Source organism: Desmodus rotundus, chromosome 9, assembly GCF_022682495.2.
Source record: "Desmodus rotundus isolate HL8 chromosome 9, HLdesRot8A.1, whole genome shotgun sequence".
NCBI lineage: Eukaryota > Metazoa > Chordata > Mammalia > Chiroptera > Phyllostomidae > Desmodus > Desmodus rotundus.
In genome coordinates, this window is record NC_071395.1 from 67,321,722 (window position 1) to 67,349,127 (window position 27,406).

At 44.3% G+C, this 27,406-nt stretch overlaps 1 protein-coding gene across 6 annotated transcripts in view; it reads right to left on the reverse strand.

Annotated features, from left to right (window-relative positions):
• The window catches only part of ARHGAP44 (Rho GTPase activating protein 44), a 170,478-nt gene that overhangs the window by 31,608 nt on the left and 111,464 nt on the right, over positions 1–27,406 (reverse strand). For all 6 annotated transcript variants that reach the window (XM_045198932.2, XM_053910608.2, XM_045198930.2 and 3 more), the window contains exons 7-12: positions 18,341–18,458; positions 8,409–8,477; positions 6,845–6,926; positions 6,260–6,387; positions 2,296–2,407; positions 1,785–1,866 (exon numbers count right to left, since the gene is read on the reverse strand). In XM_045198932.2, coding sequence (XP_045054867.1) covers positions 1,785–1,866; positions 2,296–2,407; positions 6,260–6,387; positions 6,845–6,926; positions 8,409–8,477; positions 18,341–18,458 — 591 coding nt within the window. The remainder of the gene's footprint in view (positions 1–1,784; positions 1,867–2,295; positions 2,408–6,259; positions 6,388–6,844; positions 6,927–8,408; positions 8,478–18,340; positions 18,459–27,406) is intronic.

Here is a 27,406-nt window from a genome sequence, read left to right on the forward strand (position 1 = left end):
AAGCCCACTGAGAATTAAAAAAAAAAATACTCATAGGATTACATTTTTAAAGAATTTTTCATGAAAATCTACATCAAGGCTGACATGATGAGGAAGGCCAAAGCCCCGGAAAACCAGAAAGGAAAGCCCCGGCTGAGGGAGGCGCCAGCTCTGACCTCAACCCAGGGTCCTGGCTGGGGAGTGGCCACAACCCACATGCCGGCTCCAGAGGTCCCCCTGCAGATCTCGACCACAGGACAAAAACCTCTTCCCTCCCTTCAGCCTGAGGGAGTGGGAAGCATTTGCCAGGGGAACTTCTGCTAGGAAACTGATGGGAAAACCAAGCCTCCCACTACAAATGGAAAGGTCACAGTTCATATTTGTCAAGTAGTCAAATTTGACCAAAGTCTGGCCAAGGAGGGTTTTCTGTTGGGAGGCCAAGGAGACAGCTCCATCCTGGCTGCGATCCTGGGCCAATGATTTAATCTCTGTGAGCCTCACTGTCCTCATTGTAAAGGGGATTAATAAGAGAACTTGCCCTGTAGCATCCATGTGAGTGGTTTAAAGGAGAATCATACAAAGCACTTGCTCACGATCAATGTCAGCCTTTGCAGACCCCGCAGTTGTCTCCACTTCTGTGTCTGCCAGCAGCTGGGGTGTCCCTGGTGGCACCGAGCCCCATCCGCGGTCCTGCTCCTCAATCCTTTCTAAGGTGGAGGGGCAGATGCTGCGAAGACCTTGCATTCAGTACAACCCAGCAAACACACACGGAGCACTTCCTGTGTGTCGGCACTGTCCTGAGGGTTGGGAAGCCATGGTCAACCAAGAGGGCACTCTCAAAGCTCACAGTGTGATCGGCTACCCAGACACAGCTGTGAGCCAGGCAGTCAGAATGAACATAGGGGATGGGACCCATCATGACTGCTGGCCACTTTACTTCGGCTTGTCAGGGAGGCCTCTCTGAGGTTACATTTAAGGTAGGGCCAAAATAACCAGAAGCAGCCCTGGGGCAAATGTTCAGGGGCCAGAGCAAAGGTGAAGGCTCGTCCACCCTGTCCTTTGACTGACTGGAGCTTCAATCCTTCCTGCATCCTCCGCCAGGCACCCGGGGCTAGCCTGAATCTCTGCTCTGCGACTCCTGCATGGAAGCACTAATTGACGTGGCTCGCCTGCTCATGCCCTTTTCCTTACAGGCCGCCTCACACTGTCTTGGTGATCCCTAGCTGTTGTTCTGCTGCTTCCCTGGCTCCCCCTCCAGCTCCCGGACGCCCCTTCCATGCAGAGCCAGCTGGGTACGGTGTGTTTGCTTGACGGGCAATCCCATTAGGGTTAGCATGTCTCTTCAGTGAGATTCAGCTTCACCAAAGGTCAATGGTTATCAACCTGAAAGCCTTGGGAGTTTTGAAACAAAGAGCCCAGGCCAATTAAATCAAAATCTCTGGAAAAGAGATCCAGACATCGATATCTTTTGAAAGCTTCCCAGGAGACCGATCGCACAGAGGGCTAGAAGCAGCTGTGCTGCAGAGTGTGCCCCAGTGTAGACACATCAGCTCATTCAGCCACTCCCACACCCCCGTTTGCTTTTGCCTGGGATAGCAAATAGCTTTTGCTATTCCAGGTAAAGCTGCAGTCCACATTCTTGTATTTGTCTCTTTGGGCATGTGTACAAGCATGACACATGCTTCTGCCTGTTAGATACCAGGAAACGGAGCTGTTACATCACAGGTTATAAGTTTTCATAATTTCAATACATACTTCCAAATAAATTCCAACCCATAAGACACTCCAAAATGTGGTGTACTCACTTGGAAGCCTGAATCCACTCATCATAGAGTTCAAAGGTCATAAGAGGTTCTGGCAGCTCTCGGAGGTAAGATTTCAAAGCTCCTAGGCATGAATACAATGTTGGCCATGAGCCACTTTGACATGGCAGAGACAGGTTTCCCGAGCCAGCGTCACCTTGTGGGCCACGTCTAGGATAGACGCCCTGACCCAGACAACAAAATCAAATGGTGGCTCCCGTGTGAATGGATCCAAGGCTCTGGCATGGCAACAGGACCTGGGCGGACAACCACACTGGCCTCTAGCCTTATCTCCCACCTTTATCTCATCTTCCATTGGCACTGGGGAGAACTTCCCCCAAGGGGTCAGAGCAACCAGGCCCAACACTGGGCCCTGAGTGGACACATCTCAAACATGTCAGGAAGCCATGGGCTCAAATGTCTGACATGTGGCCATACACCCTCCATGCTCATCCCTTTCCTGGGAGCCTCTATGGTACAAGGGGCACCATGCTAAAGGGTTGGGGGCACCCACCTGCAATTGCATGGGGGTCTGCAGAGTACTCCTGCACGTCCACCACACAGCAGTCCAGGGCAGCTTTCAGCTTCTTCAGCTTGGAGGCAGATGGGGCTACTCGGAAGAGTCCCTACCAAAAGGACAGAGGGTCAGTGGACAGCCCTGTAACTCAAAGGCACAAAAGCAAACCCAACGAAGTCAGGAAGTCTGCCCACTCCTTTTCTCCAAATTCACCCAGATGCGCCTTCCCAGCTTGGCTTTTCAACAGTGTAGCTGCTTGTTTGCAAAATGCTCTTGTAGAGCAGGGACTGGGCCTCACCCACTGTTGTGTCCCTAGGGCTTCATGGGGGTGACTCACTGTTCTGTCTCAGTAGGAGTAAAAAAAGTGAAACCTAGACACTCAGATTTCTTGTTCTTTTATATTTAAAATACATTTTAGAGGAGAATTTGACTGAGACCTGGTTAATTGGGAGGGGGCATCTAGGAACTTGGATGAGAAAAGATCTCCAGGGTGTGTGTTTGTGTTGGGAGGGATGGGGCCATGAGCCTCCTATGAGCCTCAGGGGAGGGCAGATGGGGTGCTTGTGAGGGAGTGGTGCCTCCTTTGGCCCATCCATGTTCTGTTCTTAGAGTCCCTCTTGAGACACTGTCATCTTTTCCAAGTGAACTGCTCCACCTTGTTGAATGAAAGTGAACTGTGAAGAGAGAGAAGCAGCGGACAGGGGTGTGTGTAGAGGCGACAGATGCAGGTCAGAGCTGGAGAGGAACCCCCAACTCAGACATGGAAGTTAGACGTGGGTGGAAGACCTACTGGTTTCTGTTTCACCTCCTTAGCTCCTTGCATTCAGTGATGCAACCCACAGGCTGAGAAACAGGCTGGCAGAATACCCCTTGCTCCTTTAACCATTTATGGCCATTCGGCTTCCCAAGTTCCTCTAGAAGAAGATGTTCCTGGGCTAAGTTCTGGGCCTGCTAAGATCGTAACTCCCTTCTCAGCATGGGGTGTCTCAGACAAAGAGATGTCCAAAGCTCTCTGGCATATATGTGAGGAAGCTCCCAAAACATGTTTGGATTAGTGTGTAAGCACGGCTGCTATGATGAAGAGTAAGTGACAGTGCACACGAAGGAGGGGGCTGGATCCTCACAAACACACGCCATAGCTGTGGAGGAAGGACGACGGTGTTTGGTGATGGACAACACCGAAGAGAAGGGAGCGGAGTTGTCACACAAGAGCTTCAGAGTTCTGACTGTGTAGCTGAGAAGACTGTTCCAGTGAGAGACACAGAAAAACTAGAAGGATATTGTGACTGTTCATGTGGCCAGTGAGTCCAGGTTTGGGGGTGTTAGAGAAAATCCCTATGGAAATGCTGAAGAAATGGCAGCGAACATGGAGTGGGGCCCAGGGGAGAGGTGAGGACCCAGGATACTCACTGAGGTTGAGGCGAAGGTTCAGGAGAGGATGGTGACACCCCAGGAAAGATTAGAGAGAGCAGAGGGCAGGGTTGGGCAGTGCTGAACGGGTCACTGCAATGTCACCCATAGGGGCAAGGGGCATGAAGGAGCACAGTGGGAACTAGTTTCAAGGGTGGCTCCAGCAGTTACGTCACAAGTGGCCAAGCTGAGGCCTGGGACTGGGACCTGGGGGGTCCCTGGGGTTGCGAGGGCAGGTTTAGCCCAGTGGTGGGAACAGAAGTGGCTGTGCCGGAGACAGAGGAGTGAGCAGCGCTAAGAGTGCACAACCAGAAATGCTGTGAGCTACCTGAAGACGTTAGGTAGCACAAAAAAACAAAACCCAACCAGTCAGGGAAGGAATATGAGGCTGTGGTTGGGCTGAACAAAGACCTTTTTGTAGGCTAGGGGAAACCTGAGTATATTTGTTACTAAAGGAAAAGAGCAGATGCAAAGTAGGGAGCATGAAGGTCTGGTGGGAGGCAGAAGGGCTGGAAGAGTCTGGAAACAAAATGGGAGATGCCACACCATCTGATGCCTGTTCTTTGAAAACTAGTTCGCACTTACTAGAAATTCTAAGATACTGATCAATTCATTTTACTTGTATGCAATAATGTTCTAGTTTTATTTAAAAACATTCCTTATTTTCTAAAGAAACTTGCTGAAATATTATAGATGCAATGATATAAGGTGTAGGATTGGCTTCAAAATCTCCAAAGCAAGGGTGGGGCAGGAATGGAGGTACAGATGAAACAGGACTGACCATAAGCTGGGTGATGAGGCTGATTATCTTAAAGTGTCTTAGTTTTTCCATAATTCATAAAAAATGATGGGGAAAGAGAAGGCCCAGTTTACCTTCCTCTGTGGAAGCATCCCTCAGGCATTGTAAACTTCTTTCCATCTTATGATTGATAGCACATGTGAAAATGCCTGGCACCAAAATGTGGTAAAAAAGACCTATTCTCATCCCTTTGGAACAGGCCTGACACAGGGCACGCAGCCAACATGCATGAGAACCTGAACTGGCTTCCTTCTCTTCTGCAGTCCTCCCAGTTTGCCCCATGTGATCAGGTGCTGACTTAAAGACTACTTTGGATTAATCAGATTTATTAATTAATTCAAATTAATAAATGAGAGGCTCATCTCCCCCAACAAGTTCATAAGCCCCCATCTGACTCTTTTATATTTTGCTCAATAATAAATGTATAGCAGGCCCTAAGTAAGTATTGATCAGCTAATCAGATCAAAGGAAGATGGAGTAAAGATTTTAAAACAGCCAATAGAGGAAACCAAAGAAAGTTCTAGCTCCCAGGAAAGATTTACACAGTAATAAAAACAGCAGCCACTGATTTCTCATAGGCCTTTTACACATGTGGCTCTTAAGAACTATTTTCCAATGTCACTATCAATCATATTTTCAGGATTTCTGTAAAAGAGTTATGATCAAAAAGGTTAAAAGGTCTATTTTTTATTTTGCTGAATTTATTAAAGTGACATTGGTAAATAAATTATATAGGTTTTAGGGGTACAATTCTATTAAGACATCATCTGTATATTGTATTGTGTTCACTACCCCAAGTCAAGTCTCTCCTTCTATCACCTTTTATTCCCCTTTACCCTCCGCCACCTCCACAAACCCCCTTCACTCTGATAACCGCTAGGCCGTTGTCTATGAGTTTTGCTTTGGGTTTTTTTTTTTGCTTAATCCTTTCACCTTTTTTACCCAGCTCCCCACCCTGACCCCCTCTGGGAGCTCTCAGTCTGTTGTCTGTATCTATGAGTCTGTTTCTGTTTTGTTGATTTGGTTCCACATGAGTGTCATTACGTGGTACTTGTCTTTCTCTGACTGGCTTATTTCACTTAGCATAATGCCCTCCAGGTCCATTCATACTGTTGCAAAGGGTAAGATTTCATTCTTTTTTATGGCCACATATCATTCCATTGTCTAAATGTACCACAGCTGTTTTATCCACTCATCTACTGATGGACACTTGGGTGCTTCCAAATCTTGGCTATTATAAATAATGCTGCAACAAACATAGCGGTGCATGTATCCTAAAAGTTCTATTTTTAAAATCGGAGAACCTTTGAAGAAGGAGGAGGAGGAGGGATAGGAAGAGGAAGAGGACACAACAGCAGATTGCCAAAATAATTTTAAACATGAAGAAAGAATGGCCAGAGTGTGGCTCTAAGTTTGTCATGGCTAACAGTACCAGTCTCCCCATAAAGTGAAGGTTCATAGGAGAGAGCAGGATCCATTTGTGTTCTGCAGGAGATGGAGCTGTATCCCTTCTTACCAAGTTTGGATTTGTAGGGGCCACAGTGAGGATGGTAACAGGGCTGAAGATCCTGTGGTCTGTGCCTCATGGAAGACGGCACCTGCTCAGGGCCCTGCTCGGGGCAGGGCCTGGCTATGCCCAGACCCACCTCCTCCTGCATCCGGCATTCCAGCAGCATCATCACACATGCCTCAGACCCACCTCCTCCTGCATCCGGCATTCCAGCAGCATCGTCACACATGCCTCAGACCCACCTCCTCCTGCATCCCGCACTCCAGCAGCATCGTCACACATGCCTCTATGGGGAAGGCAATCTCCCGGCCACTGATTGTGAGGTGTTCCTCCAGAGGCTTCCCAAAGGAAGGCTTCTCCACCCAGGCCTCTGATAGGGAGGAACAAGATGGGAGTCAATGACAAGGGTTATGAAGGTCACTCATGCTGGAGTATGTTATGTCATACAGATTATCCTGACTACGAAAGACATGGAGGCCCAGTGGAATCTCCATTCCTGTGGTTTTGGGAGGACTGAGAGTTCTGTGTAGGGCAGATGCTAACTGGCTGTGTCCAGAGCTGCTGGGCTTCATGTAACACACACTTGCACACACGTCTGTGTACATACACCCCTCCCCCGACTCATCTCCTTAGGGGACAGTGTGTTTGAACAGGCTGTGCTTCACTGCAGCTGAATCAAGGTAACAGCTGGTGAAGTCCAAGCCGCTCATCCAAATGTGACTCCTGGGGACACGTAAGGGTGGAGGAAAACATGGGGCATTGGTGGCATCTGGGAAGGCAGGTAGGCTGTCTCCAACCCTCCCCACCCAAGGAGAGTCTCCACTTACCTTGTTGTGCTTTTATCTGAGGCAGCACTGCCTGCAAGAGTGTCAGTGACTTCCTGTGGTATTCAGCTTGCACTTCTATTAGCTGAGAAAACACAAGAGCAAGCATTAGCTTTTGCCAAGGGTTGGGGGGCACAGGCTGTCGTGCCACGTGGGGTGCTCTGTGCAGAGTGGCTGCCTTGTTTCCTCTATAGTCTCTGCAGCAACAGATTCACAGATGGGGATCTGGGAGGTAGGAGAACCACGAGGGATTACGGGGGCTGCCCCAGAGCTGGGGCCTGACTTAGAGAACTTGCCTTTGCTGCCATCCTACCTTGCTAAGCATCCCTCAAAGCAAAAGGCAACAAAGAGAAGTGAATCAATAGGAAAGTATATATGAAAAACACATTTATAAATCCATATGCCTACAAGAGCTAAATGCTATTAGCCTGGGTGTACACACACACACACACACACACACATCTTGTTTTCTGCAAAGTGAGTTTAAGATACAACTGGTCAAAAAACTTGTGGCTTGATCTACAATTCTCTTCAAGTACTTCAAGTACCTTGGAAGGTAAAATTGCTTTGGTTAAAATAATACAGCTCAAAGAACAAATTCCTTCAAGATGTTCTATTTTGCCCATCCCACTACTGAAAAATCTGCTGAAATGCTGACAAGAGCAGGTGAAAACCCAGGAACAATGGTTACTTCATTCATTCTCTGAACCCTTCCTCCACCCTCAAGAATTGGCCATGGATGAGGGAAGGCGGATGAATCACTGTTTAAATGCTTGGCATGCAGAGTAGATGCTATCATCTCCAAGTAAAATGAAAATAATTTTTAAAAAATTAGAATACTGAAATAAACAAATGACAATTAGGCAGCCTAATAATGTTTGGAATGCCAACAATTTCATTAGTCTTAATAACTCTAAAATTGAATATTACCTTCACAAATAAAGCCAATAAAATATACTTACAGATATACCACTAGTTTAAAATAAACTTTCTGAGTTAGAAGGAAGGCATATCTGTCCTTTCTCAGGGTAGAGGAAACTCCCCTGAATTTCTGGTCCCCTGATGAAAGTGTTGGAAGGTTGCTAATAGCTTTTCTACCTACTTACCAAAGCACTGTAAACATTTCAGGATTTCTCCTCCTTTTCTTCTGTCTTCTTGCTTATCATTCCCCCACTTCCCTATTTTTAATTTGTATTTTTTCTCAACTCAGATGCTATTTCTCTACCCCTGACCTCTACTCACTAGATGCAAATAACACGCCCCCCAAGGTGACAACCAAACAATGGCTTCAGACACTGTCCAGTGTCTGGTGGAAGAGGGAGCAAAATCATCCGTGGCTGAGCACCACTGCCATACCTCACGTGTCGCAATAACCTTCATAGGTGAGGTTAAGGTTTTTTCTTGCGGGGGTGGGGATGGAAGCCATACAGAGAAACAGAAGGTGGGACTCATTCACAGGCAGAACAGTCTTCCCTGTGACATGCTCAAGGCTGTGCCCACACTCCTTCCTGCCTGCCCCACGACTTGCAAACAGGCTTTGCATTGTCTCATCTTTGTGGACACTTACCGTTTGAAAGTAGTTTGCATAGTCAATTTCTTTGGCCACAAAACTGTACATGTCCGCTGAGAGCTGGTCCTGTGGAAGGCAGAAGACAACTTCACAAAATACATTGTAAAGACAGCAGAGATGACTAATGCATGGACCTCGACATCAGAGAAGAAAGAACCTTAACCATTTTCAATCTCTTTCTAAATAAAACCTGAAATGTTACATACTCTGCTATGGACATTTCCGTGTTTCCCAGGCATGGCTATGGAGATTGAGTGGGCATGAAAAGAACACTGGTGCCTGCGGATCCCCATGGATTAGCCTGGGTGGACCAAGCACATGGGCCAGGTCTAGAGTTAGGGAAGCTGGTGTAGGGGACTGATGAGCAGATCACTGCCACACACGTCTGCAGCCTATTCACCTCTGTGCAGCGTGCTCTCTTCATGTTCTCATTCCCTCTCTTTGATTATTCTATTGCTTTGTTGTCTTTCATTCTCAATACAGATCAGTTGATAACAAGCCTATGCTGAAGAGACAGCAACACACCAATGTGGAGAAAGTTGGATACAACAGGTGGGCAGGAAAAGGGCTGCTGATTCAGAACACATCAAAACTTGGGCGCACCCAACTTCACACACAAACCTCATAGTGTTAACAGTCCTGTGCTTTCCAGTTCTCCATGTGATGGGGACAATGGCCCACTGCTGGGTCTGAATCTGGAATATTTTTACCTCAGCAAACAAGTTCCACAGAAAGATCCTTAGCAAAGTACTATAAAAGTACATCTTGAGCAGGATGCAGACTCTGTCACTAACCATATCTCTGAGCAAGTCACGCATCTGAACTTGTTTTCAGAAGTCCTATGATCTCTCGAGTTTCTCCCTATTGGGTTGCCTTAGATAGGAGATGTTTAGTAGAAATGCTAAGCTGAGAAGAGAAGAGTCTATACTGTTCTGTTTGAGGTAAACGTGAGACCAGCACAAGAAAAGATGATCCAGATACCAAATGAATTAAAGCAGACAACTACACGCTTCATAAAGAGCCTGTTTCATGGACCCTCAGCCCCTCAGCTGCCAGGGCAGCCCATTCTCAGTGACAGCACTAGGATGTGAGGCGTGATCTGTTTCCTTCTTGTCTCCTGGCAGGCCAGCCTTTGCGGAGAACATCCTTCAAGGGCTCTTGCACATGAGGTCACAGAGGTAAGGCACAGGGCTAAAGGGGAAGGCTGCTCTCTGGAGAGTTTTAAGCACAGATTAGGCAGTGCCAGCCTTGGTCCAGTGTCAGAGAATGAAGAAAGGGGAAACAATGAATTCACCTATACTGAGAACAGTCTAGGTGCCAGGCATAATGTCACATGAAATTCTCATCTCTTTTAGGTGTTGAATTTCCAGTTTCAGATGAGTAGCTACCAAGAGGTCAAGGATCTTATCTGTGTGTCCTCCACGGTCTCAAAAGTGCTTCTGATAGTAGGGGCTTAGTAACTATTTGCTGTAAGAACAAGGAAAGAAATGGAGGCTCAGCAGCAGTAAGGATCCCTGAGAACAGAATGGGCTCTAAACCCGCCCACCTCAGCTCCCTTTCAGCACAGCATCCCTACAACTATTGCCGTTGTGGGCTGCCCAGTCTGTCAAAGGCTCATGAGAACACTGTTCTTGGGGTGGATCGACATGTCTGCCATCCCTGTATCAGCACCGCTCAGGACACATCTGTCACCAGCCTGGCAGTCATAAGGGACATACGTCAAGTCAGGGAAAATCAAAGGGCTGAGGAATAAAAATGGCTCTGTAGACAGAGGAGAGGAAGAGACCCCACAAAGGACTAAGTGCCACATCAGATACATCTTCAATGGCTCAGCAGTGAACTTCACCAACAGGTGATTTTAGAGAAGTCAGACCACCTGTGTGTGCCCTCGGAAACATAAACAGACTTTTAAAGGTACAGTTAGACTACTGCCTAACTAAGTAAGCAGTATGGACTCAATACACCACACTGAGAAAAGGGTGAAAACTAAAAATAAAATTTCCATTTACCTAATCATCAGTGAATTCTCTTTATAAAGGAAAAAAAGACTTTCATCAATAATCACCAGAGTTAAATGTGTGTAAAAAGTCATTTGTGTTCTAATTTTGCAACAAATCCATACTTGGAAAAATACAAAGTAAAAAACCATATTAATGGCTATAAGCTGTGATGTTCACTAAGTTCCCAATTCCAGCCCCCTCTAGCCATTCCGTCCCAACAAAACGAAAACTAAAACAAACCAACCAGAGAATCTGAAAATAAAACAACAACAACAACAAACAACACTGAGAGGAACTGGTGAAGTTCCCGGTCAGGAACACAGGCTTCCCTGGAAGGCTGAGACCTGATCAGAGGACCACTGAACCCTTCCCTCGCGCACCTGACCACCACATCATGCAAGGCCCGCGCACCACACTTCCTCCTGCCCAGCACGCCATATCCGCCTTTGAGAATTATAAGGCATATTACATGGCAAAATCACAGATTAAAGAAATTAAACAGGCATCACATCCAGAGCCAGATATGACAAAAATGTTGGAATTACCAGGCTATAAATATTTTTTAAGAATATGATTAATAGGCTAAGGATTTCAACAGAAGAAGGAGACAACACACAAGTACAGATGGATATTATAAGCAGAGAGATAGAAATTCTAAGAATCAAAAAGAAATGCTGGAGGTCAAAAATGCCATAAGATAAGCGAAGATATAAAAAGAATGCCGTAACATAATTGAAGAATGCCCTTGATGGGACATGACTGAGGAAAGACTCTCTGAGCTAGAGGATATGACAATAAAAAATTTCAAAACTTAAAGAGAAAGAAGATGGAGAAAAGAGAACAGAATATCCAAGAACCATAGGACAGTGTGAAAATGTATAACATATGCGTGGTAGAAATACCAGAAGGAAGAGAAGAAAGGAACAGAAGCAACATTTCAAGAACTAATGAGTGAGAATTTCCCCAAATTGATGTCAGACACAAAACCACAGGTCCAGGAAGCTCAGAGACTACCAAGCTGGATAAATGCCCCCAAAGAGTATAAATAGGCATATCATATTCCAACTTAAGGAAATCAAAAATAAAAAAGAAAGAAAACAAAAAGTCTTGAAAGAAACCACAGGGGGAAAACATAATACCCATACAGCAGCAAAAATAGGAATCGTATCTGATTTCTCCTCAGAAACCATGCAAGCAAGAAGAGAGAGAAGTGGAATACTTAAAGTGTTAAGATAAAAATAAATCAGCCAAAAATTTTGCACCTTGCAAAATTATTTTTCAAAAGTAAAGAACTAAAGACTTTCTCAGACAAAAAAATTGATGGAATTTGTTGCCAGTAGACCTGCCTTGCAAGAAATGTTAAAAGTTCTTCAGCGAGAAGGAAAATGATATAGGTCAGAAACATAGATCTATGTAAAGAAAGAAAAGGAATCAGAGGAGGAACAAGCAAAGATAAACTTCTATTTTTTTCACTCTTAATTGCTCTAACAGATAAATTTGTTCAAAATAATAGCAATGATGTATGCATACATGTATGTATGTGTACACATATACACATCTATGCTATGTATGCTTATGTGTGTGTGAAATATATAGAATAAGATATATTTTGTTACTAGAAGGTACCTACCTGTACTGTGTGAAGCAGAACAGTGTTACTCAAAAGTGGAATTGGATTGGTTGTAAATGTATATTGAAACTCTAGGGCAACCACTAAAAAAGTAAAAAAGAAAAAAAAAAAAGAAGAAGAAGAAGAAGAAATGTAATTGACATGCTAAGAAAGGAGAAAAAACACAAATCACACAAAATGTTCAATTAACAACCTCAAAAGGCAGAAACTATGTAGAAGACAAAAGTAGTAGCAAAGAACAAAGTCAAAAAGTAGATAACTAACAAATGTGACAGATATTAAACCAACTATATCAATACTCTCTTAAATATCAATGGTCTAAATGCACCAGTGAAAAGGCAGAAATTATCAAAATACATTAAAAAAGACTTCTGGCCTAGATGGAGGCACAGGTAGATACGCCTTGCCTCCTCACACAACCAAAAGAAGGACAACAACAAATTTAAAAACAAAAAATAACCAGAACGGCCAGAAAATCAAACTGTATGGAAGTCTGACAAACAAGGAGTTAAAGAAGAAATACTCATCCAGACCCGCAGGAGGGACGGAGATGGGAAGCTGGGGTGGAAAGGACACGCAGCAAGTCGGTGGCTAGAGGACCGGGGAGGGCAAGGCGGTGCCTGGAGGACTGGGTGGTCCCACATTCTTGTGTGGATAAACTGGGACGAACAACTGCGGTGCAAGACAGACCACACAACCCAGGGTTCCAGTGCAGGGAAGTAAAGCCTCAAAATCGCTGACTGAAAAAACCTGTGGGGGTTGCAGTGGTGGGAGAAACTCCTGGACTCACAGGAGAGTTCCTTGGAGAGACCCACAGGGTCCTAGAATGTACACAAACCCACCCACCTGGGAATCAGCACCAGAAGGGCCCAATTTGCTTGTAGGTAGTGCAGGAAGTGACTGGAAGCCAGCCGAGAGCTGACCAAGCAGCATTGTTCCCTCTCGGACCCCTCCCCTACATATACTGCCACAACGCAGTGATGGGGGTGTTTGCCCTCTCCTGAAGAATACCTGAGGCTCTGCCCCTTACTATGAAACAGGTGCACCGAGACAAAAAAATTATGGCCCAAATGAAAGAACAGATCAAAGCTCCAGAAAAAAATACAACTAAGTGATGAAGAGATAGCCAATCAGATGCAGAATTCAAAACACTGGTAATCAGGATGCTCACAGAAATGATTGAGTATGGTCTCAAAATAGAGGAAGAAGTGAAGGCTATGCAAAGTGAAATAAAGGAAAATGTACAGGAAACCAACAGTGACAGGAAGGAAACTGGGACTCAGATCAATAATTTGGGCCAGAAGGAAGAAATAAACATTCAACCAGAACAGAAGGAAGAAACAAGAATTCAAAACAATAAGGAGAGGCTTAGGAACCTCCAGGACAACCTTAAATGTTCCAACATCCGAATCATAGGGTGCCAGAAGGAGAAGAGGAAGAGCAAGAAATGGAATACTTATTTGAACACATAATGAACACATTTGAACTTCCTCAATCTGGCGAAAGAAATAGACTTCCAGGAAGTCCAGGAAGCTCAGAGTCCCAAAGAAGCTGGACCCAAGGAGGAACACACCAAGGCACATCATAGTTACATTACCCAAGATTAAAGATAAGGAGAGAATCTTAAAAGCAGCAAGTGGAAAGGAGACAGTTACCTACAAAGGAGTTCCCATTAGACTATCACCTAATTTCTCCAAAGGAACCTTATAGGCAAGAAGGGCCTGGAAAGAAGTATTCCAAGTCATGAAAGGCAAGGACCTACATCCAAGATTACTCTATCCAGCAAAGCTATCATTTAGAATGGGAGGGCAGATAAACTGCTTCCCAGATAAGGGCAAGTTAAAGGAGTTCATCCTCACCAAGTCCTTATTATATGAAATGTTAAAGGGACTTATCTAAGAAAAAGAAGATCATCAACAATACGAATAGTAAAATGACAACAAACTCACAACTATCAACAACTGACCCCCCAAAAAACAAAGCAAAAACAAAAGCAAAAATAAACTAAGCAAACAACTAGGACAGGAAAAGATTCACAAAAATAGAGATCACATGGAGGGTTATCAGCAGGGAGGGGGAGGAGGGAGAATGGGGGAAAAGGTACAGGGAATAAGCAGCATAAATGGTAGGTACAAAATAGAGAGGGTTAGGTTAAGAATAGTACGGGAAATGAAAAAGCCAAAGAACTTATATGTATGACTCATGGACATAAAGTAAGGTAGGGGAGATGTTGGGGGGTGGTGTAGGGCAGAGGGGAATAAAGGGGAGAAAAAAATAGGACAACCATAATAGCATAGTCAATAAAATATTATTTTAAAAAATAGATTTAAAAAATCCCTGTGGCTCAGGGTATTGAGTGCTGGCCTGTGAACTGAAAGGTTGCCAGTTTGATTCCCTCTTGGGAAACACGCCTGGGTGTGGGTAGGACTGAACTGTGTTTCTCTGACACATCGATGTTTCTCTCCCTCTCTTTCTCCCTCAATTACCTTCTCTAGCTCGAAAAATAAATAAATAAAACTTAAAAAGACCCAAGTATATGTTGTCTACAAGAAACTCAGTTCAAATATAAAGATAATATCATAAACTATATACTAAGTATCAATATATATATTAAAAGTAAAGGGATAAAGATATGTCATGCTAAAGCTAATCAAAAGAGGCGAGATTAGTTATGTTAATTTCCGCTAGAGCAGAATTCAGAGCAAGGAAAGTTATCAGGGATACAGAGGAATGAGACTGAGTGGTAATGGGGTCATTCCACAAGAAGATATTTGTGAAGTGTGGGGCTTGAATCTTTTTAAAATATGGAAGCAAGGCACAGATTGAAGGGATTCCTGAAGGAATGCAGGCAAGGAATGTTGCACCTGCCCATCAGCTGGAGGTCTCAGCAGCTTTTCTCTTACGGAACCCACCTGGACTTGGTTTTCCTCGTAGGCTAAAGCTCTCTGGGTCCCAAACAAAGAGGAATCAAATTGCCACTTCGCTCACCTGAGGCCCAAAGCTTTCCTTTTGCTGGATCACCACAATGTAAGAAACCCTAAAGATTTGTCTCGCCTGTGAGGAAATACAAAACCATGGAGATGTAAGGTGAAATGACCCTCTTAGGGAAACCCAGAGACAGGAGGGAGGAAGACCACAGCGAATATTTGGAGCAGCTGGCAACCAGTGAAATAGAAATAAGAGTCAGAAGAGAAATTTTACACCACCACTGCACATGCTGAAGGGGACCAGCTCTGAACACAAAGCTGCCCAGAGCCTATCACTGCAATCACCGTGATGGAACAGAGGTCACAGACCAGGCAAGGCAAAGATGAGAGTCAATGGGGTTATCTCGCTGAGTGTTACAGTTGCTCCAAAGTGATTAGATAGAAACGGTATAGAATTACCCCAGGAACAGACAGGTGGATGGAATGCAGAGCCCAGAAATGCATGTGAGGACTCAGGTGACAGGATTTCGTTTCGGGGGAGCTGGCTTATTTAATAGACAGTTCTGGCATAATTGGCTACTCATCTGAAAAAAGACCAGCAAAACTCCACTCATACCATGTATGAAAGTAAGCTACAGGTGTATTAAAATGCACAAAATAAGTAAAAATACCTTAAGAACATTAAAAGACAATGAAAGAACAAGTTAGAAGAACATGGGGGGAGATACCCAGTGGGCCCTGGTATTTTTCCCTGTGCAGAGGAAGTGCACACATTCAGTTGAGATCTTCATGGCAGATACCAGTATCAGCAAAGTCAACAGACGAATGGGAGAGTGGAAGAAGTACCTGTCACACAGCAGATAGAAGGCAGTTTAATATCCCTAACACACAGAGAACTTAGGTCAATTGACAGTAAAAGAACCCAATAGAAATACTGGTCCAATTGCCAATGTAAATAGGCAATTTCCCAAACTGGAAATGCCTAGAAATCTAGGAAGGATGTGCAATAAATATATGAAGATATGCTCATCACTACTAACATTCAGAGAGATTAAAATTACAATAACAGAGAGATAGCTTTTGTCCCCTTACCAGGCTGGCAAAAACTGAAAAGGGGAACAATGAGCATTCCAGGGAGAGAAGAGGGGAACCGGGCGGTTCTTCCTCCGGCTGGTGGGAATGTGGACAACAATGTCCTTTTCAGGGGTGGAAACCATCGATACCTGTTAAAACGTACCTGTAACCTCTGATCTAAAAATACCACTTTGGGGAATCTAGCCTAACAGGAAAAAATTACCAAGGTATGTGAATATATACAGAAGAATGTTGACTACATCATTTTTGATGTCAAAACATAAAACAAAACAACTAAAACACACTGGTTTGAATGTCTACTACCAGGAAAACAGCTTAATAAATCATGGTGTATAAAATCCCTACCATGGACTGTTATGCACCTTATTAAAATGATTAAGTTAGAACTATACCATCCAATCTGGAGAGATGTCTAGGATGTATTATTAATTGAGAAAAGCAAGTGGTAGATTAATACAAACAACATAACTGTGTACAAACACACACATGTAGGTGAAACAAGTAACAGAAAGTGCTGTATATGAGTGTATTGTTTATATGATTATAAAGAAAGGGATGGAAGGTTATATGGTTCTCACACAGGGTTCCTTATCCTTATAACTTTTGTGGCCACTTGGCATGTGACAAAGTACACTGTCCACGACAAGTCTTTTTTTTTAAATTTATTTATTTTTAGACAGAGGGGAAGGGAGGGAGAAAGAGAGGGAGAGAAATATCAATGTGTAGTTGTCTATTGCATGTCCCCACTGGGGACCTGGCCCACAACCCAGACATGTGCCTCGACCAGGAATCGAACCAGCGACCCTTTGGTTCTCAGGCCAGCACTCAATCCACTGAGCCACACCAGCCAGGGCTGTTCACAACAAATCTTAATAAATACTGGTAAGGAAGAAAAACTGGGCACCCTTCATTACAAACAGAGGGGTTCATTGCTGGGTAGGAAGGGGGAGAATTATTGGTGCTTTCTGGATATATTTTCATATTTTTTCACTGAATATGGTGAACATGTATTACTTTTATAATATTTGAAGGGGAATTTAATATAGTTTTGGGTAAAAAGAGCATATGTAAGAAGCTACACAACAACAAATGAAGCTGTTAAACTTTTATTCTGATGTATTCAGATATGCACATTAAGATCCCCTATTAACACCACCCTCCCATGTCTGCTGAAGAAGTGATTTTGTAAGAAACAAGATTCTTAGCTGAAGAAGGTGAATCCATGGTAAATGGGTAGAGAGCACAGAGGAAAAGTGGAATCAGCACGAGAGTAGGGCTGTATGCACTAACAGCACCAGCTCACTGGCTGCCATTTACACAGGCATTTGAAGGACAAGTCAGCTTGACTCTCGATGGATCTTGGATCTGAAGTACTGATCTTATTTTAGTTGGTTGCACAGTACTGCAGGCTGAGGTAAAGGATTCTTTAAATATTTTTCAACATTTCTAATTCCAGAGAAAAATTCCACCTGAGTCTGAATGTCACCTGAATGCAGGGTCAAAGTCACCTACATGGGTGATCATAATGGATAAGGTGATGGACAAGCTAACAAGACCAGATGGAGCCACAAAGAACAGAGATGCCTGCATGCAAAGGGGCCACTATTCTTTAAAACTGTGATTAAGACAACAGGTACCCAGTATAATTCCAGAATCATGAGATTGCTGTTCCAGGGACTTAAACCCACACTGACAGGTTTGTGGGGGAAGTGGATGGGACACCCTGGGCCACATGTAACAAAGGGGCTCTGTCAGTCCCGCCTGCGGAGGCAGGTTTCTTAGGCGGAGGCGCTTTGCTCAGCTGGTGGGAGGTTTCTCCTCTGTAACTGTCTCCTTGGCTAGCACGTCAGCTTCGTAGGTAAGGGTCTCTCCCAGCAGGCAAAGGATTGATATAAAGTGGCTCCGAAATATTAAAAGGCACACAAGAAAACTTAGTATCACCAGTGAATTAAGACTCATTTATTGTCTAAATTCTCAACTATTCCGTGTGGCCTAGAAACTATTAGCTGCAGCTCACGACTTACAAAAGCTTCAAGCAGACCCTGAGGTCATTCCCTCTTTGCCTGCCACCAGGAACACGGTGATCACCCATCACTGCCCCATCAAAGCCCCGACACTCCTGACTCATCCCTGGCTCTTAGGGGACGCCAGCAAGCAAGCTTGGGGTCTGCTAGTTAAGCAGAGGCTCACTCTGAGGTTTCAATAGCACTCCAGTGAAAAAAAGGACTCCCTTAGGGCAGCCCGTCTGTCTCAGGAGAGAGGAGCAAAGAGGGGTACCCTGCAAATCTCCACTCTGTTGGCAGCCTCCTCCATTTCTTCCCTGAGGGCGTCGGCTTTGGCACCGGCAGGCTGTAAGCTGCTGGACAAACCTGAAGACTTGGAAGTCTGCTGCCACCTGATGGAAAACAGGAGAAAAAGAGGAGAGGTGTGAGACAGGTAGAACCCTGGGCATACTGAAGGCTGAGAAAAGCAGCTGGTTACAAATACTACCCAGGGGACACCGTGCTGACCATCAGCTGCCGCTTCAGGTAGGGCACTAGACCCAGTTTGCCACCATGTTCCCTCCTGTCTTCTGACCACTAAGGCCAAATGACGTCACCACTGTGCTCTTTGAAGCTCAGTCTGGGTCATTCCCTTAAACTCCATGCCTGTCCCATGGGCATTTGAGTTTGGAAACATTCACCTACTTGGCTAAAGCCACAATGTATGCTAGGTGAGAGGATACGTCAGTAAGGACAGAAGTAAGTCTGAAGGCAAAACTCTCCACCAGTGAAACCAAGGGTCCTTATGACTTTGATTAAATTTAGTTTTAAATCCTAGCTCTAGAAATCACCTCTCTCTGTCTCTGTCTCTCTCTCTCAGATCCGACCAATGAGCTCCCAGCATGACCCCTCACCCCTCACCCAGGGTGTCTTGTAATTTTTCCTTGTATAATCTGTAACCTGCCCACCACTGAGGAATTCCTGCTTTGGAGCACTAGCTCCCTGTTCTCCTGGGTGGTGCCTTTCATAATAAAATCAGGTGATTTTCTTTCTCCACTGCAGTTCTTGGTGTTTCGTGTTTGGCTCTGCTTGCGCTGGGTGGATAAACTCTCTGTTCTGTAATTCTGGTGAGCACACACACACACACAAATTCTTAGCAACATTTAGATACCTCATTTATATATTTTAAGCATTTATCTTTGTGCAGACCATCTGAGGAAGCTACTCCAGAAACTTTTATGGGAAGTACAAATATTTCTGGTTGCTGTGTCATCATCAGGGACGCAACAGAAGCACACCCTAGAGGAAGGCTGCAATTGCGTAGATAGGAGCAGCCACAGTGGGGAAGGGCAGTGGGTTCTCTTCCATCGAACCTATAAACTCAATGGTATATAGAGGTCAGCAAGCAAGAACAATAAGCCAAATGGGTCCTTGTCTCAAAAACCAGTCCATTTGATCCTTTAATTTTCTACTTGTAATAGGGACATGAGATATGTAACTATTTCTAGTTTTGAGAAAAATGCTGGTGTAATGAGGACAAGAGCAGCTGACACTTGGCTGCAGTCTCAGGAGGGCAGGAGGGACACCTGGGACGGGGACCAAGGTAGGGCTGCTGTGCAGTCTAGGAGGCAGCTGCTCCTCACGGGGCTGATGAGGCTCAGGCAGAGGCTGGGTTGTGGGTTTCCACATGTTTCTATTGACAGGAGAAGCTGGAAACTGTCATGTAAATTCCCCAGATGAAAGGCAGCAACAGATTAGTTTCTTTTAAACCCTCTGCTGGTCAACAGCATACAGAGTAAACCACACAGCTCCTCAGGCTCCAACCAAGGAAGAAGGAAGAAGTGCAGCATTACCCTGACTTTGAGAGTCAAGAATCTGATCACTAGGTGTTTTCTCTACACATTGTTTTTTTTTTGGTTATAAGCACGACATAAAGTGCAAGACTCTATGATATAAGAAAGGGAAACTGAAGTTATCTTTGCTATTAGCAAAAAGTAGCAAAATTAAGTGTTGTCACTTAAAAAATGCACTCATGAGAAAATTAGGTAAAAGGCGTTGAGACATTAAGCTGGGTTGAAACTCTAAATTAGACAGACACACCACAGGTCCTGAGAAAGAAGCCCCAGCCGGGTGGCTCATTTGGTAAGAGCGTCGTCCTGACACACCAAGGTTGCAGGTATGATCCCTGGTCAGGGAACCCACAAGAGAAAACCAATGAATGCACAGATAAATGGAACAACAAGTCAATGTTTCTTGCTCTCTTCCTTCTTCTTTCTCTCTGAATCAATTAAAAATGCATCCAAAAAGAATTCAAGGACAATTAGAAAAGAAATATTTTCCTCAAAGATACTTAAAAATCTAAGCTAATAGATAAAGATTAATAAAAAGTCCTGGGCAATTCCTTCTTACAACGATTTGCCTTAAAAAAAAATGTTATATTACTTTAATGCTTCCCAGGTTTAACCATTTAAAATAAAGTATGAAAGTGTTGTGGCATATTTTATTTTTTTTTACTTTAAAAATTATATTTTATTGATTATGCTATTATGGTTGTCCTATTTTTTTCTCCCCTTTATTACCCTCGACTCTGTACACCCTCTCCCACCAGCATTCCCCCACCTTAGTTCATGTCCATGGGTCATACATATAAGATCTTCGGCTTCTCCACTTCCAATACTATCTTAACGTATATACCTCTGTCTATTTTGTACCTGCCATTTTTGCTTCTTATTCCCTGTACCTATTTGCCTATTCTCCCCCTGCCCCCTCCCCACTGATAACTTTCCATTTGATCTCCATTTCTGTGATTCTGTTCCTGTTCTAGTTGTTTGCTTAGTTTATTTTTGCTTTTTTTTTTTTAGGGTCAGTTGTTGATAGTTGTGAGTTTGTTGTCATTTTACTATTCGTATTGTTAATGATCTTCTTTTTCTTAGATAAGTCCCTTTTAACATTTCATATAATAAGGACTTGGTGAGGATGAACTCCTTTAACTTGCCCTTATCTGGGAAGCAGTTTATCTGCCCTCCCATTCTAAATGAAAGCTTTGCTGGATAGAGTAATCTTGGATGTAGGTCCTTGCCTTTCATGACTTGGAATACTTCTTTCCAGGCCCTTCTTGCCTGTAAGGTTTCTTTGGAGAAATCAGCTGATAGTCTAATGGGAACTCCTTTGTAGGTAACTGTCTCCTTTCCACTTGCTGCTTTTAAGATTCTCTCCTTATCTTTAATCTTGGGTAATGTAACTATGATGTGCCTTGGTGTGTTCCTCCTTGGGTCCAGCTTCTTTGGGACTCTGAGCTTCCTGGACTTCCTGGAAGTCTATTTCTTTCGCCAGATTGAGGAAGTTCTCCTTCATTATGTGTTCAAATAAGTATTCCATTTCTTGCTCTTCCTCTTCTCCTTCTGGCACCCCTATGATTCGGATGTTGGAACATTTAAGGTTGTCCTGGAGGTTCCTAAGCCTCTCCTTATTATTTTGAATTCTTGTTTCTTCCTTCTGTTCTGGTTGAATGTTTATTTCTTCCTTCTGGCCCAAATTATTGATCTGAGTCCCAGTTTCCTTCCTGTCACTGTTGGTTTCTTGTACATTTTCCTTTATTTCACTTTGCATAGCCTTCACTTTTTCCTCTTTTTTGAGACCATACTCAATCATTTCTGTGAGCATCCTGATTACCAGTGTTTTGAATTCTGCATCTGATTGGCTATCTCTTCATCACTTAGTTGTATTTTTTTCTGGAGCTTTGATCTGTTCTTTCATTTGGGCCATAATTTTTTTGTCTCGGTGCACCTGTTTCATAGTAAGGGGCAGAGCCTCAGGTATTCTTCAGGAGAGGACAAACACCCCCATCACTGCGTTGTGGCAGTGTATGTAGGGGAGGGGTCCGAGAGGGAACAATGCTGCTTGGTCAGCTCTCGGCTGGCTTCCAGTCACTTCCTGCACTACCTACAAGCAAATTGGGCCCTTCTGGTGCTGACTCCCAGGTGGGTGGGTTTGTGTACATTCTAGGACCCTGTGGGTCTCTCCAAGGAACTCTCCTGTGAGTCTAGGAGTTTCTCCCACCACTGCAACCCCCACAGGTTTTTTCAGTCAGAATTTTGAGGCTTTATTTCCCCCAGCTGGAACTCTGGGTTTCAGAGTCTGTCTCACTCCCCACTTGTTCCTCCCAATTCATCTGCACACAAATGTGGGACCAACAGGTCCTCCAGCCACCGCTTTGCTGTGAGTCCTCTCTGCCTGTGTCCGCCTCTCCCTCTACTAGTCTGGATGAATGTTTGTTTTTTTTTTTTTTTTTTTTTTTTTTTTTTTACCTCCTTGGTAGTTGGACTTCCATACAGTTCAGTTTTCTGGCAGTTCTGGTTATTTTTTGTTTTTAAATTTGTTGTTGTCCTTCTTTTGGTTGTGTGAGGAGGCGCAGTGTGTCTACCTATGCCTCCATCTTAGCCGGAAGTCTTTTTTTGTCTAATAAACTATGAGATGCCGTGGGTATAATTTAAATCTCAGATAAAAAATATACCTTCACGACAGATTGTGTGATCAGGCTACAGCTGCCATGTGACTCATGCAACCTGAAGGAAAAAACACCTAACCTATATATGAGTGTAAAACAATAAGTCAAGTGAGTGTAAACACTAATTTGATTTTTGTGGTTTTATAGATTTGGATTAGATTTTTTAAAAATTAAATTATATTTAATACATGTATATAAAATGAAGACATTTTCCAAAGTTATCTCTTCCTTTTTCTCTTTATTCTCTCCCCGCCAATTCTGTCTTTTAGTGGATATCCTGGTAGTTAAAAATCATACAACTTTCCCCTCCCTTCATAGGGAATTTTATTTGTAATATTTAAGTAATCCATTTTGATATTATAAGATGCCCCCAAATGGTCTCTTTGTGGACATAGCATAAAAATATCAGAGTAAGCTTGGAGAAATTTGTCTAGGCAGTATCTGCTAGGAAAATGACGTTAATCATGAACTTCAAGGTCTGGTGGCCTTTTCAGTCAGCTGTTCTACATATAAACTGAAGAACTCTCCTGCTCTGTTCACAGAAGAAACAGGGATTCTGGAGCAAGAGAAGAAACAGGGATTCTTGTCCAAGAAGAGTTTGAGCTTTAACATTTGAAGAGTAGAAAGGTCACTTGTTCCCACTGAAGTAGCTGTTGTGATAGCATCATTCTCTCAGAGGGATATTGTCACTACATGAGCTGGGGGAGAAGAAGGCGGAATACAAGCTTTGATGAAGGCTGAGGAGAGAAAACGGCCAGAAATAAGGGGAAGACATGCCAAGGACAAGGAGAAGAGGGAAAAAGGTAGATGCAAGATAAGTTCAGGGTAACAAGAAATTCAGAAGAAGAATTTTTGGAAGGCAAGCAGGAACATTTCTTTAGTGGGACATTCATTGTCCTATCTGTCCAGACTGCTTCCCCCTGTCACAGTATCCCCTGATTTTTGAGGCCCTGCCCCTCTACTGCTCATAGGGGCTGGCCAACAGCTCTGCAGTCTGCAAGGCTCCAGCCTGTGGTCTGGGGGAGGGCACCAGAGGCCAGCCAAGCCCATGACTGCCCTTCATCACCTTGGCCAACTGTCAGGCCAAGGAAGTGGCCCATCACCAACAACCAGGCAAGCGAAGCCCCTCCTCTGCACACTTCTAATTGAAGCAAAAGAGAGAAGGCTCACACTGGGGAGACCTGAGCCTAAGGCTCATCCAGTGAGCATACAGACAATGGACCTAAGGAAAGGCTGCCTGTGTGCAGATAGAAGCAGGGGTGGGGGATCTTCCTGATGGCAAAGAGGCCCTGCGCCAGGCCTGGGGTACTTAGAACGGCCACAGCCCCGAAATTAACTCTGGGATCTGCCCACCATGCTCCCCCAAACTCTCCGTTTTCTTGTGTTAGTTCAATTGCCTCCAAAGAAGGTAGGTGGCTTAGTCTGCTGGGGCTGCCATAACAAAACGCCACAGGCTTGGGTCATAAACAACTCACGGTTCTGGAGGCTACAAGTCCAAGATCAAGGTTGCAGCAGGGTTGGGTTCTGGTGAAAGCTCTCTGACTGGCCCACAGCGGTCTTTTCTCTGACCCTGTCTTCACAGGGCTTTGCTCTGAGTGTGCGCAGACAGAAAGAGAGGGTGCTGTTTCTTCCCTCTCTCTTCCTTTCCTTCTAAGACCACCTTTTCCTATAGGACCTCATTTAACCTTAATTACTGCCTAAAGGCCCTATCTCCAAATATAGTCATGTTGGTAGTTAGGGTTTAACATATGAATTTTTGGTGGGGAAGAAACACAATTCAGTCCCCAGCAGTAGGACGCAGAGGGTTCACCTTGAGACACAGCAGAAAAGACGTTTGTGTATCATTCACATTCATTTCATTTCAATGCAATTCACTATTTTTGACTGAGCATAAAGCTTCCTTGAGTTTACCTCCACTCTTCTCATCTATAATCTTTTATTCATTTTCTTAGCTTCAGTATTATCTGAGGATATAAAGGTTTATGTAATTGGCTTTTGAAGCAGAGAGGCCAGGTTTACTTGAATAGTGAGAAATGTACACACTGGATTTTGCCCTAAATAAAACATTGGATAAATTTGTTGCATTTGGCAGTATCCACCAGAGCTTTGCTAGATTTCAAAGACCCAGTCACAGGACTATTGATCAAGATGTATGGATAATATACAAAATGATCCTGCCTTTTTTCAAAGGCAGAGTATGTCTCTCCCTGGAATACACTGTTTAGTTTGGATAGTGTAGTTCATGAAAGACAGAACAGGGCTAAAGAAAGCTTTGGTAACCAGAAGGAGGATGTCACAGGAATAGAATCTACCACGTGCAAAATTGCTAAGTGCGGAAGTTGTGTGGGGTGGAGGTGGGGGCAGTGAGAACCCAGCTTTTCCAGAAGAGTGGCTGGTGATCCCTGCTACTCAAGAGCACTGCATTGGCCTCACTCTTGCCACTGTATGTCAGGATGCAGGTCCCATGCTGCCTACAGGTGGAGCGCTGGGCGAAAGGGCAGGAAGCTGGGTGAGCTGGCTGCTGCTTGTGGCTTTCAGTGAGGTCCTACAAGATGTATTAACTCAGGCTAGCAATGGCTAGTCTGGGGTTGAAGTGGGAAGAAGGAGGACCCCTTGTTAAGAGAGCCCCTCTTAATCTAAAGCCTACAACCTGAACTGATGGAAAATCCATAATTGAGGCCTAGGGTTGGATCCCCACCACGGTTACTAAGCAGAGACATGAAGGGAAGGTAACTAAGTTTTTGAGGGGCTGAACTGCTAGTCACCTCCCTCCAAAACAACCCTCCAATCCCAAACTCACAACTGGATAAGTGGGCTGTGAATAACCACCAATATGATACAGGAGACAAATCAGGTTTACATGAGAATCATCTAAAAGGATGTGGGGTTTTTTTGGGGGGTTGCTGTGAAACAAAAAAGAATTGTAGGTCCAAATAGAAATTTGGAGAGGGGAGGTAGGCATTCCCTTACCACATTTTAATATACAAGAGAGGATGAGCTAAAAACATGGAGAAGTTATTCAATTATGAATTAGAGTCCCTAAGGACACTTCTCTGAGGTTCAGCCTTCACAATGCACTTGTTGTCACCATGGGCGACACAGCACAAGACTGGACTTCCTGTGGCTGTCACCAGGAGAAACTCTCTTTCTCACCAGAGGACCAATGGCGATGGTGATGATAAACTTTGAAGCTAGAAGCCAGCCTTCTGACCCGAAGCTCTGTGCTGGGCATTGGGGTCTTCCTCATCAAAGCAAAGACAAGACCTCGGGGCTAAACCCAGGTCCCCACAGAAGGAAATTACTCAGCTAACCCAGGAGCATGGTGTCCACTACCCTCCAAATACTGGGACAACCAGTGCTTCTTCGGTCATCTTATGTGCCTCCCAAACTACGGGACTTAAACCTTGTCCCATATCAGGTTACGGGACAGGTGTTATGGCAGGCAGTTTTACGTGGCACAAGAACACAGCAGTAAGTAACACCAAGGTCACACTGCCATGCAATCTGCTCTCCATTATCCCAAGTCCACCAAAGAGAGACCCTCAGATCTGGGTCAGAGCGACTATGGCAACTTTCCAACCCCTCCTCTTCCTTTATAACAAAAGGGACAAGCTTCTGGATCACAGCCTTCTGTAGGCAACAGGATCTAACGTCTAATAGCATTGGCTTTGCTTTCATGCTGTTCACTTTCATGGTTACCTGGTATTTCTAGCAATGGACACTGCCGTTCCATTTATGACGGTGCTGCAATATTTCTTTGATTCATTTTGAAAAAAGAAATCAATTTTTCAAAGATGTGTATGCACAAGTGGCAAAAATCATTCAGGTGGACTGACGTTTGGGAACCACCAAGTTAACTAAAGAAACCTTTGTTTTTCTGCTGATCAAACCTCTATTATTTCTAGTTTGGAGGGACTGCCTAATACTTTTTACTGGTCCAGAGGGAGAATGCCAATGTCCCACCTAGTTACATAGCAACTTCCTTTTATAAAGCACTTGGGAAGTGCTGTGATAAACCTGATCTCATCTGACACTCAAGACGACCTCCCCAGGGAAACCACAAATGTTGTTACTACCTGTCTACAGGTGTGCAAGCTAGTCTGGGAGGTTAAATGACTTGGCCAATGTCATAGGTCTAGAAAACAGGTGACCTTGATCTTGGTACTTCACTTCTCGACTCTGTCCTACATCTCTGAGCCCAAGTATATTGTTTTTGTTTCTTTTTCTCAAGAAAATTAAAACAAGATGCAGAGATTATTAAAACTGACCCACAACAGGCCTAAAGTAGAGCCCAATAGTTAATTCCATGTTCATATTCATGACCCTTCATTCTTTCCATTGCAGCCTAGGCAAACACACACACACCATCATAAAAAATGAAAAGGCACACATGCGCAGCTGTGATACACACTGGCCACAGCGAAAGCCATCTCAAAGCCTCTGGCATGACAGGAGTTTCCTGTCACTAGGGCTCTAGGAGACAGGTGCAGAGAGTCGCCCCAGTGGAACTTCACTTTTCTCATAGTGGTCTCAGGTGTTCAGAGAATGGCTACAGAATCAACATATCTGCACTGCCAGCTACAGGAAAAGGTCGACAGGTCCCCAGAATCTGAAACTCTCCCCTCACTACAGACAGAACACAGCATCCATCCTACTACTGTGGTCTCTGATCCCATTACCCACCCCCCATCCCCTGCTTTGCTTCTACCCCAGCCACGCTGACCCTTATTCAGTGCCCTGAACACATCGCTCTAGTTCCACCTGCCGGCCTGTGCCTTTACTGTTCCCAGTGAGTCATCTCAACCCCGCCTAATGCTGTTGCCCCTTCCCTAACACACCTCCCAGTATTACCCT